General features: G+C 39.6%; 1 protein-coding gene across 18 annotated transcripts in view; it reads left to right on the top strand.

Annotated features, from left to right (window-relative positions):
- MICAL3 (microtubule associated monooxygenase, calponin and LIM domain containing 3) overlaps positions 1 to 13,818 on the top strand; it is a 158,881-nt gene that overhangs the window by 53,742 nt on the left and 91,321 nt on the right. For all 18 annotated transcript variants that reach the window (XM_064421319.1, XM_064421310.1, XM_064421320.1 and 15 more), the window contains exons 3-11: positions 4,996 to 5,203; positions 6,516 to 6,632; positions 7,322 to 7,423; positions 7,977 to 8,132; positions 8,668 to 8,768; positions 9,763 to 10,020; positions 10,591 to 10,706; positions 12,002 to 12,128; positions 12,658 to 12,751. In XM_064421319.1, the coding sequence (XP_064277389.1) occupies positions 4,996 to 5,203; positions 6,516 to 6,632; positions 7,322 to 7,423; positions 7,977 to 8,132; positions 8,668 to 8,768; positions 9,763 to 10,020; positions 10,591 to 10,706; positions 12,002 to 12,128; positions 12,658 to 12,751 (1,279 nt within the window). The remainder of the gene's footprint in view (positions 1 to 4,995; positions 5,204 to 6,515; positions 6,633 to 7,321; positions 7,424 to 7,976; positions 8,133 to 8,667; positions 8,769 to 9,762; positions 10,021 to 10,590; positions 10,707 to 12,001; positions 12,129 to 12,657; positions 12,752 to 13,818) is intronic.

Genomic DNA, 13,818 nt, shown 5'->3' with positions numbered 1-13,818 from the left:
AATGTAAGTTTTTGTGCCTTGGGTCCTATAGATAGATGCCTTGGAAAATCTTAATTGGTAAACATTTAATCTTGGTTGACTCCTCTTTGCATTTTGACAGTCACAGGAATGTGTGCTGTTGGAGTCTAGGATATAAAATATGCACGTTTGGAAATTTCCAGTTTTAATTTGAAAATTCTCATGACTCTCTCAAGAAAACGGAACTTTTCTGCCAATTTGGCAAAACAGACTGTTTCCCTTTATTTAGAAAGTGATCAATTTTATTCTAAGTTCAAAGAAAAAAATATGCATTGAGTGGAAACTCATATCAATTCTTTTTAAAAGGTTGGTATGTGTGGTATTTAGTGCAGGAATTCCTGCTTTTACACACACTCACACGGAGCATTTTGCTTTTTTTTTAACCTGAATTACTGTGAGCTGGCATTTATGTGCTGCTCTCCTTGGATAGTGCAGTTTGAAAGCAGTTCTTTATATAATTTACTGAAATGTGAATGGAATAGGTTGGTTTTGTAAATAATTATTGAGTATAGAATTGAGGGAGAAATTTATCTTGTTTAGAGAATGTAATTTCAGACCTGTGGACTTATATTTTCCCCAAACTGAATATTATGTTATGTTAATTTAGTTTCTTAGTTGTTTATTGTCTTTCACTTTCCCGTGGCCCTTTTCATATGGATGGAGGCATTTAGAATTAATTACTGTAGTAACACTTGGTAAACTCTGAAAATCAAACAATTGGGCACTGTTGATAGTCACAGTGGGCAGTTAGCTTCAGCACCCCAAAAATCCAACCACTGTTAAAGTTTACATTTTTCAGGCAACATGAGATAAGAAAGGAAGGATTTAGCAGAAGATTAATGTAATAGGTTTTGTGTATGCTTAGGAATCAGTCTTCCAAGTGCTATGAGCTTCAGGGAGAAAAATTCTAAATTTTCTGCAAAACTGATCACCCTGTGCATTCATTAAATTCAGGTATTGCTCTTACTTTGAATGAAACATAATGGGGTGAACTGAACTGGGGTGTTTAAGTCTGTGAAATGAAGCTAGGTGGTTTATGTTTTTATGACAAAGAGATGGAAGGAGCGAGATGCAGAGGTTTTTAACTTATTATAATAATAGACTGTAAGAGTGATTTTTGCATCTAGGCTCTGACTGTATTTGTTAACACTGTGGAAAAGGTTGGTTCAATAATAGAGATGAAACATTAAAGAACAGATTTAATGGGCAGATAAGTGGATAGTGCTTGATTGTGAGAGCATATGAAAAACCAGAAGTGAGTGGAGCGTGACATCCAGCTATGAAAGGCATTCAGAAAATCGAGTGTGACATTTGTATCCACAGGAACTGGTGAGCTGAGTTTAGAAGGACGTTAGAGCTCCATTTGGTTGTATTGGGTTTGAATTAATAACTAGGCAGCTGCAAGAAAATGTTAGAAAAGTAGAGATTTTAGCTTGGCCAAAAAGTAGCCAACTATTGAGCTGGAGGTTTTGTGAATTGACAGCTCTGACAAAGCTGATTAAACCAGTGTCTCTGGTGAGGTGATGCAAAGTCAGTTTATAGAGGAAGATCACCCCTGGGAAGTTGGCAGTGAGAGGAAGGAGAGAAATGAGAGTCTTTCAGATGGTGCTCTGAAAGAATAACTGGAGACCCAGAGGAGTACTGAGGCTCAAAAGTCATCAGAAAAGGATGAAAATGGATGAAAGGAGTAAAGCATCCTGGGGGTGATGTTTGACTGAAGAGCATGCTAGGGATTTTGTATCCTCCAAAGTTTAACATATTTCATACAGCAAAGCCAAGTTAAAGAGAGTGAGAATGGAGTTGGAGAACTGGGATCAAGAGGGTGATTGTGGGAGTAGCATGTGGTGGGGTGGTGGTGAGATAAACAGAGAGGCTCATGAGGTCATGTGGGACTGTTCCTCATTGAATGGTGAGAGAAAAACCTCAGAACTTGGTGTTGGTGTGAAGGACCATGGTGATGGGACTGGGAAATGACTGCAGTGAACGTATTTTTTAAACCAAATTTCACCATGTATTCCTCCTATCTTTTCATACATATTTCTATTAATTTCTTGTTTCCTATCCAAGTAGTGTCTGCCATTAAATGTTTAAATTTACTTCTAAGAGGTAATCATAACTGTTTAAAGCAGAGGCCTTTTGAAAACTGAGTCATATGTGATTTGATGTTTCCTAACTCACTTGGCTTTATATTCCTAATGCTTAATGTAATTTACAAACTGCTGATTAAAAGGTACAGAAATTGAAGTGGGCATGTGGAGATGATAGAATTTAAAATAAAGATTAGGGTTTTATCCATGTCAGAACAGAAGTCAGTAATTTCTTTAGGAAGCCTGGCTTCTGTACACTTGAACATAAACCAGTTCTGAAGTTTTCATGCTTTGTAGGATAGCTCTTAATTGTCCATTAAAAAATTGTTCAGGGATGAAGTGCTGTGCCTGGAGTTGGGCAGTTTGTGCACATGGCCAGCATCCAGGCTAACCAGAATTCAGATAATCAGAGTTCATGAAAGTGTCTTGGACAGGATGGGTTGTTCAAATGTAAATAGTTACAAATGGTGCTCTCTCTTCATTGGTTATACAGAGAATACAGCGTTTCAGTTTGCATTTGATGTTCCATTACCATGGCGTTGTTACTGGAAACTTCATATAATCTGTCTGAAAGATCTTGAGCAAGAAGTGTTTTTGAGGGGTGAGACAGCTTCAGTGCAGGGAATTGCAGCAATTGCTTGGAGTCACTGAGGGGAAAAGGGACAAGGAATAACAGTAGCTGCCTTTATTTGGCTGTACTTGGCATGTCTTGGAGTTACTGCTGACTGAGAGTACCAGAAGGTGGGTTTTTATGAGATATCTGACACTGGAAGAAGCATTAGAGGCGGAAAAGAATATTTTCTGGTTTTAATTGTGCTTAGAATTTATGTTTTATAACAACATAATTTAATGTTTTTTTATGGAATTAAAAAAGAAGGCAACTTTGACCATAAATTACTTGTCTGAGTATTTTACATTCAGAATATCTAGAATCTTAATCATAACCTAAGTGCTTTTAACCACATCCTATTATGAGAGCAGGGAGGAAGGATAGAGAGGAAAAAGCCTTTTAAGTTCCTGTGACAAAGTTGCAGGCAACTAGCTTAAAATTTAATGAAATCTGAGTTTGAATAGTCTGATTTTAGTACAATTCCTTTGCTGCTGTGTACTCCATCATAAATATTTTATATGTGGAAATTTGTCAAAGAATGAAAATCACCCAATCAGTGTGTTCTTGTTGCTTTTTGAAATCCAGGATCTTTGAAGATTGTAGTTGAGAGCCAAGCAAAATTACCTGAATAAGTATGACATGCTGAGCTAATTTTCTGAAAAGTTTTATAAAAGAAAGACAAGGTGGTGTTTGGGAAATACACTTACCTGCAAAGAAAGCAATATTAAAATTGGAATAATATAGTAGATCTGACTGAGGATCCCTTATATCTAATTACAAGATAGACACTGTTCAATATACAGTTTTATTTAGGTATTTATTAGCTCAGAGGTTGGGTGTGCCTTTTGTCCCAAATGCTTTCAGGTTCCTGAAGCCTCTAAAGCAGCAGTGGTGTTATTATTCCCTTCCCTTTCCTCTAGACTTGGATCTCTGCCCTCAGATTTATGGGACTTCTTATCTTATTCAGTAGTCCTACGTGGAATTTGCATGTCAATAGCTATGTCATCACTGCTGTAACTGGTTTTCCATCATTCAGGCTTTACATTTGCAGTTTCATGGTGCTTGCAGAGTTTATGCCCCAGTGAGTAAATGGTGACAATGTGGCAGCCTGTAAAAATTGTCAGGTGGGGATGACCATTGAACACAAAGTTTTGCTTTTTGGAATTGCTTGTTTATCAAAACATTGGCTCATAGTTAAGTTTTGGCATAATTAAGAATTTCTCAGAGTTTTCTTGTGCAGCCATAAGGATCTGGAAGAGAATGATGTGGCAGCAGCAGCAGCCACCTCTGTAACAAGGTCTCTGGTTTACTCGGTAGAAATCAAAGTACAATAATGATGGACTGTGTACTGTATTTATGTGACTGCACATACCAACACTTTCTCTGTGGACCTCGTTTTCTGTGGGTGAGAAGTGTCTCCTGACTATCTTGGGTTTTCAATCTGAGAGTATTTTGCTGCATCATTCCGTTCTCAGAAGGCACTTCAACACTAGACAGGCACGTATTTTACATTCTCAAGTTGTTTATTAGCATCTGATGGTATTTGTGAGTAGAGTGGAAAAAGATAAGAGAAGGTGAAAGACCTTTCATATGACAAAGGTTAGGTTGGAGAAAAGATTTGTCTGGTCACACAAAGTTTTTGTTTACATGATGTCTGCTTCCCTGAAGTCTCCTTTGCTGCAGTAGTAGAAGCCCCAAAGCACCACCGAAGGCATAAATTATTGTGCTCTGCATTGGCTACTCTTATTCTGTTATTCTAAATGATGGTGTTTATTAAAACATCAGTGTCTTGTGTTTGTCTGCTGTAACTGTCGCAATGCTACTGAAGATATTCTTAAGAAAGGCCAGCTCAGTGTTTGGAAGATGAGAAGAAAACTTGTCACTGGTTTTGTTTTTGTTTTTCGGGGGTTGTTTTGATTTTCTGTTTTGTTTTTAAGGAAAAAAAGTGGGATGTGGGAGGGAGAAGCCTTCAGAAGTAATACTGTTCTCCAGGTACTTAGGTAGCTTGGAGAGTATGACTTGGCAGCTCTTCCTAAAGCAAGGGTTGCAAGCTTATAGTTTTACTTGCCTGCTTCCTGAGGCTTTTCACTGCTCTGCAATATACTTCAGTTTCAGGTCATGGTTCCTGCTTATCAGTGGTGGAATTTAGCAGGTAGAAACAGAGACTGATCTGAAATTTCAGCTTCTGTTTCAGACAAAGAGCTGTGGGACACTCCTGCAGAAATAAACCCCCATTTCCTCCAAGGACGGTGCAGTTACTCAGGGCTGGTTGTTTTGCAGTGTCTGATCATTGGGGCTGGACCCTGTGGCCTTCGCACAGCCATCGACCTGTCCTTCCTGGGAGCCAAGGTGGTGGTGATAGAGAAGAGGGACGCCTTCTCCCGCAACAACGTGCTGCACCTCTGGCCCTTCACCATCCACGACCTCAGGGGCCTCGGCGCCAAAAAGTTCTACGGCAAATTCTGTGCAGGATCCATAGACCATATCAGTAAGTACAGGCAGGGCTGGACACAGCAGCACTGCTTCTTCCTGGGGGGAAGAGGGTGAAAATTCAGCCTACACAGTCCCTGCTTTCAAATTTTTCTGCTACAGTTCAACGTTACTTTTGCACCGTGCATTCTGGGCTGGTAATGAGATTAAAACATGCAGTGTTTCTCTGTCATCTCTTAGACATTCCTAGGGCATAGCTTTTTCCTACGCTGAAAAGTACAATTAAAGCTCACTTTTTTTTTTTTTTTTAATGGATAATTTTTCTGGTTTTTGCTGATACATTCCTGCAGCTGCCACATTGTTCTGTTTCTCTTGAGCAACTTGTAAGGAAAAATTAGTGCATGCTTTTGAACATTCTTGTGAATTTCAGTCTGGAGAAAGGAGGAACAGCTACGGATTTGTTAATTTTCAGAAGAATGATGAAGACACACTTTGATTTAACAGGTGTTTATATGTTAAAATTGAGAATAATCTTGATGATTTTTATATTCTGTTAAATCAATCTTCTTTGAAAGCTGATTGCTTTGGTGGAGCAGGAGTTCTTTTTCTTTTCTTTTTTTCTTCCCCAAAATTGATTATACATGGAACAGCTAGGTGTTGCCCACCAGTCTGTGTTCTCTTTTTTTTTTTTTAATTTGGCAACAAATGGGTAAAACTGAAAGATTTCTTCGTAACTTCAACCTTGCAGATTGCTTTTTCCTTCTAATGTCTTTTTATTTTTATTCTTCCAGTATTTATGCATTTTGTCTTTTTTTGTGTATCAGCACAACTAAAATTTGGTATTTAGGTGAAGGATTTTTTCATTTCTGTGTCTGAAATATGACAGTAAGGTGTTTTCCTTCAAATTAATTGAGTTTGCACACTGTAATTTTCATTCTCATTGCCAAAGTTACCTGAAGAGGAGAGAGGTGGTGAGGAGCTTTGTGTGCCCTCACTAATCCAGAGGTGCAGGTCAGTATTACAGCCAGGCTGATCCAGGGGCTCTTTGCCATCTGTGACCAGTGCAGTCCTGCCTGTGCTGTCTTCCCTCCCTCTCCTGCAGCTCATGTCCTGGTTGTTACTCTTGTTGCTGATTAGGGGACTGAAACACTAAAAATTTATTTTTTATGCTTTGAAAAGGGCTGGGTTTACAGCTGTGTAGAATTTTCTTAGTGGTGCCTGGATGAAGTGCTGGGAACACCGTGGGGAAGAAGAAAGTAGCAGCTGGCCTTTAAGTCCAGGGTATCAGTAAGGTCACACAGACACACATGGCACTTGTGCTCTTTTCTTTTCCTTCTATTTCTTTATAATCTGCTGGTTTTTTCTTGCAGGTATCCGTCAGCTCCAGCTGATCCTTTTGAAGGTTGCCTTGATCTTGGGAATAGAGATCCATGTCAATGTGGAGTTCCGGGGCCTCGTGTACCCTCCGGAGGACCAGGAGAATGAAAGCAAGTAGCACTGAAATGGGCAGTAGACAAGGGGGAGGTTGTGGTAGGGTACACAGGCTCCTACTCCTTAACTCTGCTTATGATGTTAAGTCCTTTCCTCGTGCTCCATTAATAAGCATAGTTATGAATCCATTTTTGCTTGGACTTTTAGTAGGATTTGTTTTTTCTAGTGGCAAATCCAAATTAGTTACTGTATGAAACAAAGTCACCAGAAGGACTACACAGGAATAGACCAAGACAGGGTAAATTGTAATTGCTTCTAAAGTACTTAAGGCTATTACATAACATTTTGATAATATTTTGAAACAACTCCTTTCTTTGCATTCACTGGGCATATTTATATTGGTGAATGATCCTTGTTATGCTTTTAGCATCACTGTGAAACCTGTTCTCTGATCACCACAGGAGATGTAGATTACTTGTATTTTGGCCTCTTATTAGTTATATTATTATAGGCAGTAAAGAAGGTTGTAGAGGCCCTTAAAGGAATTAGGGGAGTTTTAGCCGAGCTGTATCTGCCTCTGATTCATGTGGATTTGCTGCACAGTTTAGGAATAGCCCTGTCATCAATGTAGCTGTCCTGCAGAGCTTCTTGTCTGATCATGTGTTGAAGGATTTATTGATAGTTATATTTTTTTTTCTATTATTATTGCCATTTATATTGTCATTAACTTGGAGTTTATCTACAGGAATAGGTTGGCGTGCACTGGTCCATCCCAAAACCCATCCAGTGTCTGAGTATGAGTTTGAAGTAATCATTGGAGGGGATGGCAGAAGAAACACCTTAGAAGGTAATGGTTCATGATTCACCTCCAAACAGAACTTATTCTTAAATTTGTTAGAACAAAAGTGGCCTTTGACGCACCAATCAACATCTGGAAAGACATTTGACAAGTGATAGGGAGATTAAAAGTCCATGTAACAATCCATTTATAGCAAAGATGTGGGTGGGCTTTGTTTTCTTCCTCTAAACTAATAAAGACATAAGAGTTTTTGATCTGGATAACTTTTCCTACATTTCTTCTTTAGTTGAATAGTGTTGTCATTCCTACATTCAGGTGTAGGAACTGAGGTGTTAAGTATTATTCTGTGTAGCACAGAATCCTTTTTTTTTCTTTTTGTTGGAAATTGCAGCTTCAGGAACAGGTGAGAGATGGGGTGGTGGGGAGCTTTTTCCCTAAACAATACTTTTCTGATGAAGCAATTGCTCTTTCCTCTTTGGAGGAGTTTGTAGCTCATCAATCCCTTCTCTCCCTTTACTTTGTGAGTGCACCTGTCTGTGGCACACTGAGCCTTCTCTGCAGGTGTTTGCTTTTCAGCATTTCCACTTTATCCTTCCTGCAGGGTTTCGCCGAAAGGAATTCCGTGGAAAACTTGCAATCGCTATCACAGCAAACTTCATCAATCGCAACACCACAGCTGAAGCCAAAGTAGAAGAGATCAGCGGCGTGGCCTTCATCTTCAACCAGAAGTTCTTCCAGGATCTCCGGGATGCCACAGGTTTGCCAGCACTTGACAGATTTCCAGTGAAATATAAACTGTTTGTTTTTATGATTACAATTTCACAGCTCAGAGTTGTGTGTTTAATCAAGAAACAAGCATCTTGTGCAAGGCAGTCAGTGCTGCCTCTGAAATATGACTTCCCTATTTTTGTAGCTGTTCTTCTGTACAAAGCAGATGTGATGTGTGTCATTTCGATTCAGAAGTGGAGAATTTATGGTTTTCAGGAAATCAAAGCCCTAAATAGGAAGAGGTCATGAATCCAGAGTTGTTCTTTTGGCACTCCACATCTGAATGCAAACCTTAGAGTGATGATCAATGGATGTTTTTAAAAGAGGTAGCTTTGTGCAGGTGAAATGTGCTATGGTTTTGTTGACAGTTGAGATTTCAATGTCACCCAGAGTATGGTAGAAAGTTGCTTGGCATTCTCTCTTTCTAACCATGCAGTTTCAATTTACTTTCTTTTGGTAGAACTGCTGTTGCACATAACTCCTAACTTGTTCCTTCATTACCATGTCTTTTGCTCTGTCACAAGGCATTGACTTGGAGAACATTGTCTACTACAAAGATGATACACACTACTTTGTCATGACTGCCAAAAAGCAGAGCTTGCTGGATAAAGGAGTGATACGGCATGTGAGTATTAACTTCTCCTGTATTCTCTGTAAGCTAAAATTGTGGTGAAAATTTACTTTGGCAACATGAAAGTAGGAAAATGTGCTTTTTCTCTATCACAGAATGTTTTTCTACAGTTGTTATTTTAGAACATGAATGTAATTGTGTTCTAAAAGGCAGTTAATACCCTTCTGAAGTATTTTAAACCATCAGACAAGTGTTACAAAACCTGTCCTTTTCAAGTTTGTCTCCTTTGGTAGATTTGGGAGTTTTGCTCATGCTAAGATAAAATATGCTGAAGGAACATTTAGTAGTTTAGATGAGATTCCCGTATTTTATGTGAATGAAAAATGGTCAGAAGTTTCTTAGCCCTTTCACAGGCAGCAATGCAAGCAGGACTGATTACTGTTTGCAATACAAGATCTATAGTTTTTCGCAGTCATATATTCTGAAAAATCCCTTCACCCAGGATTTTCTCCTGGAAAGCTGAGAAGCCTCAGAGAAAAAGGAAAACAAATTCATATATCATTTGCTTCTCCTGTGTTGTGCTCACATGTGGAATGTGTTTGGAGATTGTTTACCCACAGGTGATTGGCCAATAAGTCAAAACAATTCACATGAAACCAATGAAACAATCAGGGTCAAGCTTTGTCGAGGCTCTGGAAAGAGTCACGAGTTTTCATTATTATCTTTTTAGCCTTTTGTAAGTAGCTTTTCTGTATTCTTTAGTATAGTTTAGTATCACATTCTTTAGTATAATTTAGTATCATAAAGTAATGAATTAGCCTTCTGAGAACAGGGAGTCAGATTCATCACTCCTTCCTGCCACAGGGCACCTCGCAAATACAATAGATTTTCTCCTGGAAGCATTAACACAGATAGAAATGAAAGAAGTTAGAAGGCAAATTTGTATGAGTAGATTTGTCAGAATTTTAATGCCAGCTTCAATATATACCAGTCTTAAAATAAACTTGTGGGTTTGACCACGGCACTTTAACTTTGCTGGTTTTGGCAGGACCATGCCGACACAGAGGTCTTGCTCTCCCGGGAGAACGTGGACCAGGAGGCTTTGCTGAACTACGCCAGGGAGGCAGCAGATTTCTCCACTAACCAGCAGCTGCCCTCTCTGGACTTTGCCATCAACCACTACGGGCAGCCCGACGTGGCCATGTTTGACTTCACGTGCATGTACGCCTCGGAGAACGCGGCCCTGGTGCGCGAGCAGAACGGCCACCAGCTCCTCGTGGCGCTGGTCGGGGACAGCCTCCTGGAGGTTCGTGTCCAGCTCCGAGTGAGCACAAGCCTTTGCACCCAGCACTGAGATACGTGCTGCCTGACAGAGAGGCACTCTAAGGAGAGCTGCTGTTTGTTATAGAATAAAGTGGGAGGTTGGAAGGAAGGGTGGGAGTGTTGGGAAAACAGAATTTTTAGCGTGGTAATGATCGCGCTTAAGAAAATGTGTGCAGAGCTTTTTCTGAAGTTCTGTCTGTTCCATCTGCTTCTTGTTGACTCTCTACAGAACCTACTGTAGGCCTGCTAGTAGTTAGCATTTTGTAGTTGGTTAAAAAAGTACTGTCTTGAAGAGAAGCTGTTAAGGCACCCCAGGCTATGAATTACAGTTGGAAATAGAAGGACACTGGCTTTGGGAGAGCTCGTGAGCTGTTCACTGTACATCTGGTTTCCTCTAGCCCAGTGGGAGTGGAGCTTGAAGCTAATTACTGAGTTACAATTTCCCAGCAGATTACTGCCTGAATATGTACTTGATGCTTCTTCAAGATTTTCCCTAAGTGATACTTTTTCTTTCTCTGCCTTTTTTTTTTCCTTTGGTAACGTGTAATATCAGCCGTTTTGGCCAATGGGAACTGGAATAGCCAGGGGATTTTTGGCTGCAATGGACTCTGCTTGGATGGTACGAAGTTGGTCGCTTGGAGCCAGTCCTTTGGAAGTGCTTGCAGAGAGGTAATGGAGAAAGTGAATACATTTACAGCTCTAATCCAATCCTCCAACATCTCATCGTTGATTACAGTTTCTTTTAGTACAAATACGTAGACAGAATGGAAGATACAGACTCTCACTGTTTTTAAAGAATGCATGAGGGTATAATTCAGTTTAAAAAAAATTCAAAGGAGTTGATAAACTCAAGTATATGGAAGAGTAAAAAATGTTGCTATTTCTGGTCCTAATTTTAAAAGATTAGATGAGGAATCTTTTTTTAGGTGCTTATTGACATTGCATGGACAAAGTGAGCCTGACTAACTGTCACCAGCCCTTCAATGGCAAACCAGATGAAGATGTGGGTGCCTTTTAAGTACCAGATACAACAGTTCTTGCTGTCTCCTATTATCTTACAAATACTTTTTATTATTTCCTTGTAAGGAAGCTGTGACCTGCTATCTTTCATGTTGTCCTTGGTCACTTTGTTTCATGTAAGCCAAACAGAATCTTGTGTCTTCTGAAGTATTGCATTCTTGATGTGTTAATCAGCTTTATCTGAGTGTGGTTTTGGTGACTCAAGGGGCTCTCTTGGAGATCAGAACTTGGGTAATTAGAAGATGGAGTGAGTAAAAGCAACAGTTTTTAGGTCCTATTTTAAACTTCAGCAACTGCGGGTTCTGACCATCAGGAACCATAGTATAATTTCTAAAATTGCACAATGGCACAATTCATACTTAAAGTTCCACTTCTTTGAATTAAAAAAAAAAAACAGTGAGGAAAATAACGTTGCTGTTGAAGCCAGACTTCATCACCTTTCATTTAGCCACTTCAGAGAGCAGTAAGATCTTCCCTGGGCTTTCTCTTCCACATACTGGACAGACTCCGTTCTCTTGGCCTCTCCTCGCAGGACAAATGCTCCAGTCCCCTTGGTGCCCCCTCTTCCTGAGCCCTTCCTGTGTCTCAGTGTCTTTATTGTACCGAGCAGCCCCTTCAGTTTCGCTTAGTGTCTTGTTCTCTTCCTTCCTTTGGAATTCTGAAGTCGTATTAAATTACAGATTTTAATATGGTTATGCTGATTGTTAGCTATGCAATGTCTGAAGTGGTTAGATTTCTGATCTGAATGTTTATCTCTCCAGAGTTTACTTAGCCATAGTAGTAGTGATGCATCTTTAAAAGAAAAAAAAACAAAAAACTAAAAACAGAACAAAACCTCAAACCAACCAAAACAAACCAAAGGCTCCAAACCACCACAAAGCCTAAACAAAACAGATGAACCAAAACAAAACCCCAAACTTTTTTTTTTGTGTTATTTTCCCAAGGGAAAGCATTTACAGGCTCCTGCCTCAGACCACCCCAGAGAACGTGAGTAAAAACTTCAGCCACTACAGCATTGATCCTGCCACTCGATATCCCAATATCAACGTCAACTTCTTGAGGCCACAGCAGGTGAGTCACAAATGGTGCTCCTAAGTGCTTGCCATCTGCAGTGCCTTTCCTCAGGTCTTCACCTGTGTGAAGTGTTTTGGTGTTTTGGGAACAGAGAGTGACGTGTGTGTAGCATGGAAGCAGTTAAAGGCAGTTGCATCAGTGAAGAGTAGGCTTTTGTACTTGAACAAATTTCTTTTTAGGGATGTTTGATTTTTATAATTTTAATTGTGATATAATGATACAGGAAAACCTATAAATTTGTGTTTTCTACGTGTGCTTGTGCATTTTCTTTGCAATAATCCAGTCTAGCAGTCTGTCATTGCAATTTGGTATCCACTGAGCAGCAGCAGTCAGCTGGACTGTTTAGCACCAATGAGCTGATCTTTGCTGATGTGAGGTTCTTGGGTAGGATTTTTGCTAGCTACATGTACTTATCTTCCTTTTTGTAGCTTGGGATGTCTCCTTATTCTCTTCTGGTTATTTTTGTGTGTATCTGAGGTGGATGGCATGTGTTGATCATCTTAAATGCTTTTGTGTGTCATTTTAGGTACGCCACTTGTATAATACAGGAGACTTGAAAGACATTCACCTGGAGATAGAGAACTTTGTGAACTCCAGGACACCAAAGCTGACTCGAAATGGTAGGCCTGGCTGCTGTCCTTTTCCTTTTGGTATTCTGGAGCTGGACCAGTGCAGGAACTAGAGAGCAGCAGGGCTGTAGGATATTACTTAACCATTCTCTTCATTTAGAAAATGTACCCAGTAATTGTTTTGTCAACAGTCTGAGCTTAGAATTTTTCAAGTTTCCATTAGCATGGGAATTTATTTTTGTTTGCCTAATTTCTCTTGCTTTATAGTGCTGTTAATTTTCTAAGCATATTTGTTTGTATAGGCAGTTCTTTCCACCTCCTTTATCTCTAACAATGTCCTTGCCTAAAGTGCAGAAGCCTGGACTGAGTTCACTCTAACAGTAGACTCAGTACTCTTAAAAATGTATCAGAAGGTATTGCTTGTGCAGTCTTGCATGTTCCTGCTTTCCTTTTCTTTGTCTCATCTCTCAACTAAATGAAACCTCACTTTGCTTGCATTATTCTGAGAGCTAGATGCCTTGTGATAAGCATTTCAGTAGCTGTCTCCTTGTCTCTACCCTGAGGGGTATGTCAGACTTTTCCCTTTGCATGGCTTGTCTTGGATGCCCAGATAGTGTTTTGGGATTCCCAGAGTGTCTCTTTGCTGCTAAGCCTCCCTTTCACTGCTGAATAGCTGTGTAGTCTCTGCTCTTTGCCCTGCAGCCATGTCCCTTTAGGCTACAATCTCATCAGACCTTCTGGTAAGACAAGGTCAGCATAGGTCAGTGCTTTTAAAGGAAAGTTTTCAAGGGAGATGGAGAAGTTACAGAAGTACATTTGTCTGTTCTTCCACTAGAAATAGTATATCTGAGCTACATTGCTACTGTATGTCCTTTTGATCATATTTAACAAGCCTTTGCAACTGTTTTATATTTCCTGGGGCTCTTTTACAATAGCTAGGGTGAAAAGTCTGGCAAGTTGCAACTTAGATAATTACTTTTCAGCAAAATAAAAATACTTCCTTGGATTTAAAATAGATATTGATAGTATTTTTAAAAGAAAATAAGAATCTGTCCTCCATTACCCACTTGTTTTTTATATCAAAGTTTTCCTTGTTGATTCATGGGGCTTGTGTTGTA

Source organism: Passer domesticus, chromosome 5, assembly GCF_036417665.1.
Source record: "Passer domesticus isolate bPasDom1 chromosome 5, bPasDom1.hap1, whole genome shotgun sequence".
NCBI classification, from domain to species: domain Eukaryota; kingdom Metazoa; phylum Chordata; class Aves; order Passeriformes; family Passeridae; genus Passer; species Passer domesticus.
The sequence above is the reverse complement of the archived record's forward strand: the minus strand, read 5'-3'. Positions and strand labels throughout refer to the sequence as shown.